General features: G+C 37.4%; 1 protein-coding gene across 1 annotated transcript in view; it reads right to left on the bottom strand.

Annotated features, from left to right (window-relative positions):
• Nucleotides 1-1,149, bottom strand: part of LOC106874177 (uncharacterized) — a 20,200-nt gene that overhangs the window by 2,996 nt on the left and 16,055 nt on the right. The window contains exon 6 of the mRNA XM_014921832.2: nucleotides 49-525. Coding sequence (XP_014777318.2) covers nucleotides 49-525 — 477 coding nt within the window. The remainder of the gene's footprint in view (nucleotides 1-48; nucleotides 526-1,149) is intronic.

Below are 1,149 nucleotides of genomic sequence, written 5' to 3' on the forward strand. Positions count from 1 at the left end.
TATATATGAAGGAGAAGAATATAACATTCACAACAGATACATACTTACCTCTGTGATTTCCTTCATTTCTTGGTCCCCATCATCAAGACTTCCACTCAACTTCAGTTGCCAATATTTATCCATCAATACATTGTATTGAACCAGAAACTTCCCTTTCCTTGCTTCATAACTGTCATTTATCATTCCATCTTCTGGGACATTTTCACTTTCTTTGGTCCCATCTAAACTATCGACTGGACTACAACTGTCACCTGACTGAAATGGCTCTTTCAGATTGTCCTGTAAGGTCTGATATTTATCCTCAAGTTCATCAAATCTCATCTGGAGATCAAAGAGGTACCCTTCCAGTTCTTTGTCTTCATCAAATATGTTGCCATTGGCTGCACTTCCAATCACAAATTCTTCTTTAATGCGAAGGTATTGTCGGCGCTGTTTGTTCTGCTCCGTGCAAACTTTTTCAATGAATTTCTTCTGTTCTTTGCGAGTCAATTGGTTTTGCTCCAGCAAGGTCTCCAGAGAATTCATCTTAGCAAAAAAGAATGAGAAGAAAACAAAGAAAGAATGAGACAGAGAAGTAAAGAGAGAGAGAGAGAAATAAATAAAGATAAAGCATGAGAGAATATAGGAAAAGATATATTAATATATACATGTGTGGGTATATATATGTGAGTATGCTTGTGTGTATGTGTGTACATATCTATCTATCTATCTATCTATCTATCTATCTATCTATCTATCTATCTATCTATCTATCTATCTTTTTCTCTCTCTCTCCTTCTGTGTGTACGCGCGCGTGTGTATATATATATATATCAATATCTATAAAACACAAGATGTTTGTGTGTGTGTGTACGTGATGTGGGTTATGCACGTCCACAAATTAGCACGCATGTCGCTCCAATTTTGGGAGGACATTGTTCATGACCCTATCTGTGTTTTTGTCAACTTTTTCTCACAGAGGCACCTGCGTGTAGCTGTAAAAATCGATAAACTTTTACCAATTTTGAAGTCTGTTGACATGGCGAAGTCAAATCTGTGCGTACGCGCGTGAAGGAGAGAGAGAAAGAAAGAGAGGGAGAAAGAAAGAAAGAGAGAGAGAAAGAAAGAAATAGTGTGTTTGTGACAAGGGGAGAAACAGAGTGTTTGCCA

The sequence above is a fragment of the Octopus bimaculoides genome, chromosome 22, assembly GCF_001194135.2.
Source record: "Octopus bimaculoides isolate UCB-OBI-ISO-001 chromosome 22, ASM119413v2, whole genome shotgun sequence".
NCBI classification, from domain to species: domain Eukaryota; kingdom Metazoa; phylum Mollusca; class Cephalopoda; order Octopoda; family Octopodidae; genus Octopus; species Octopus bimaculoides.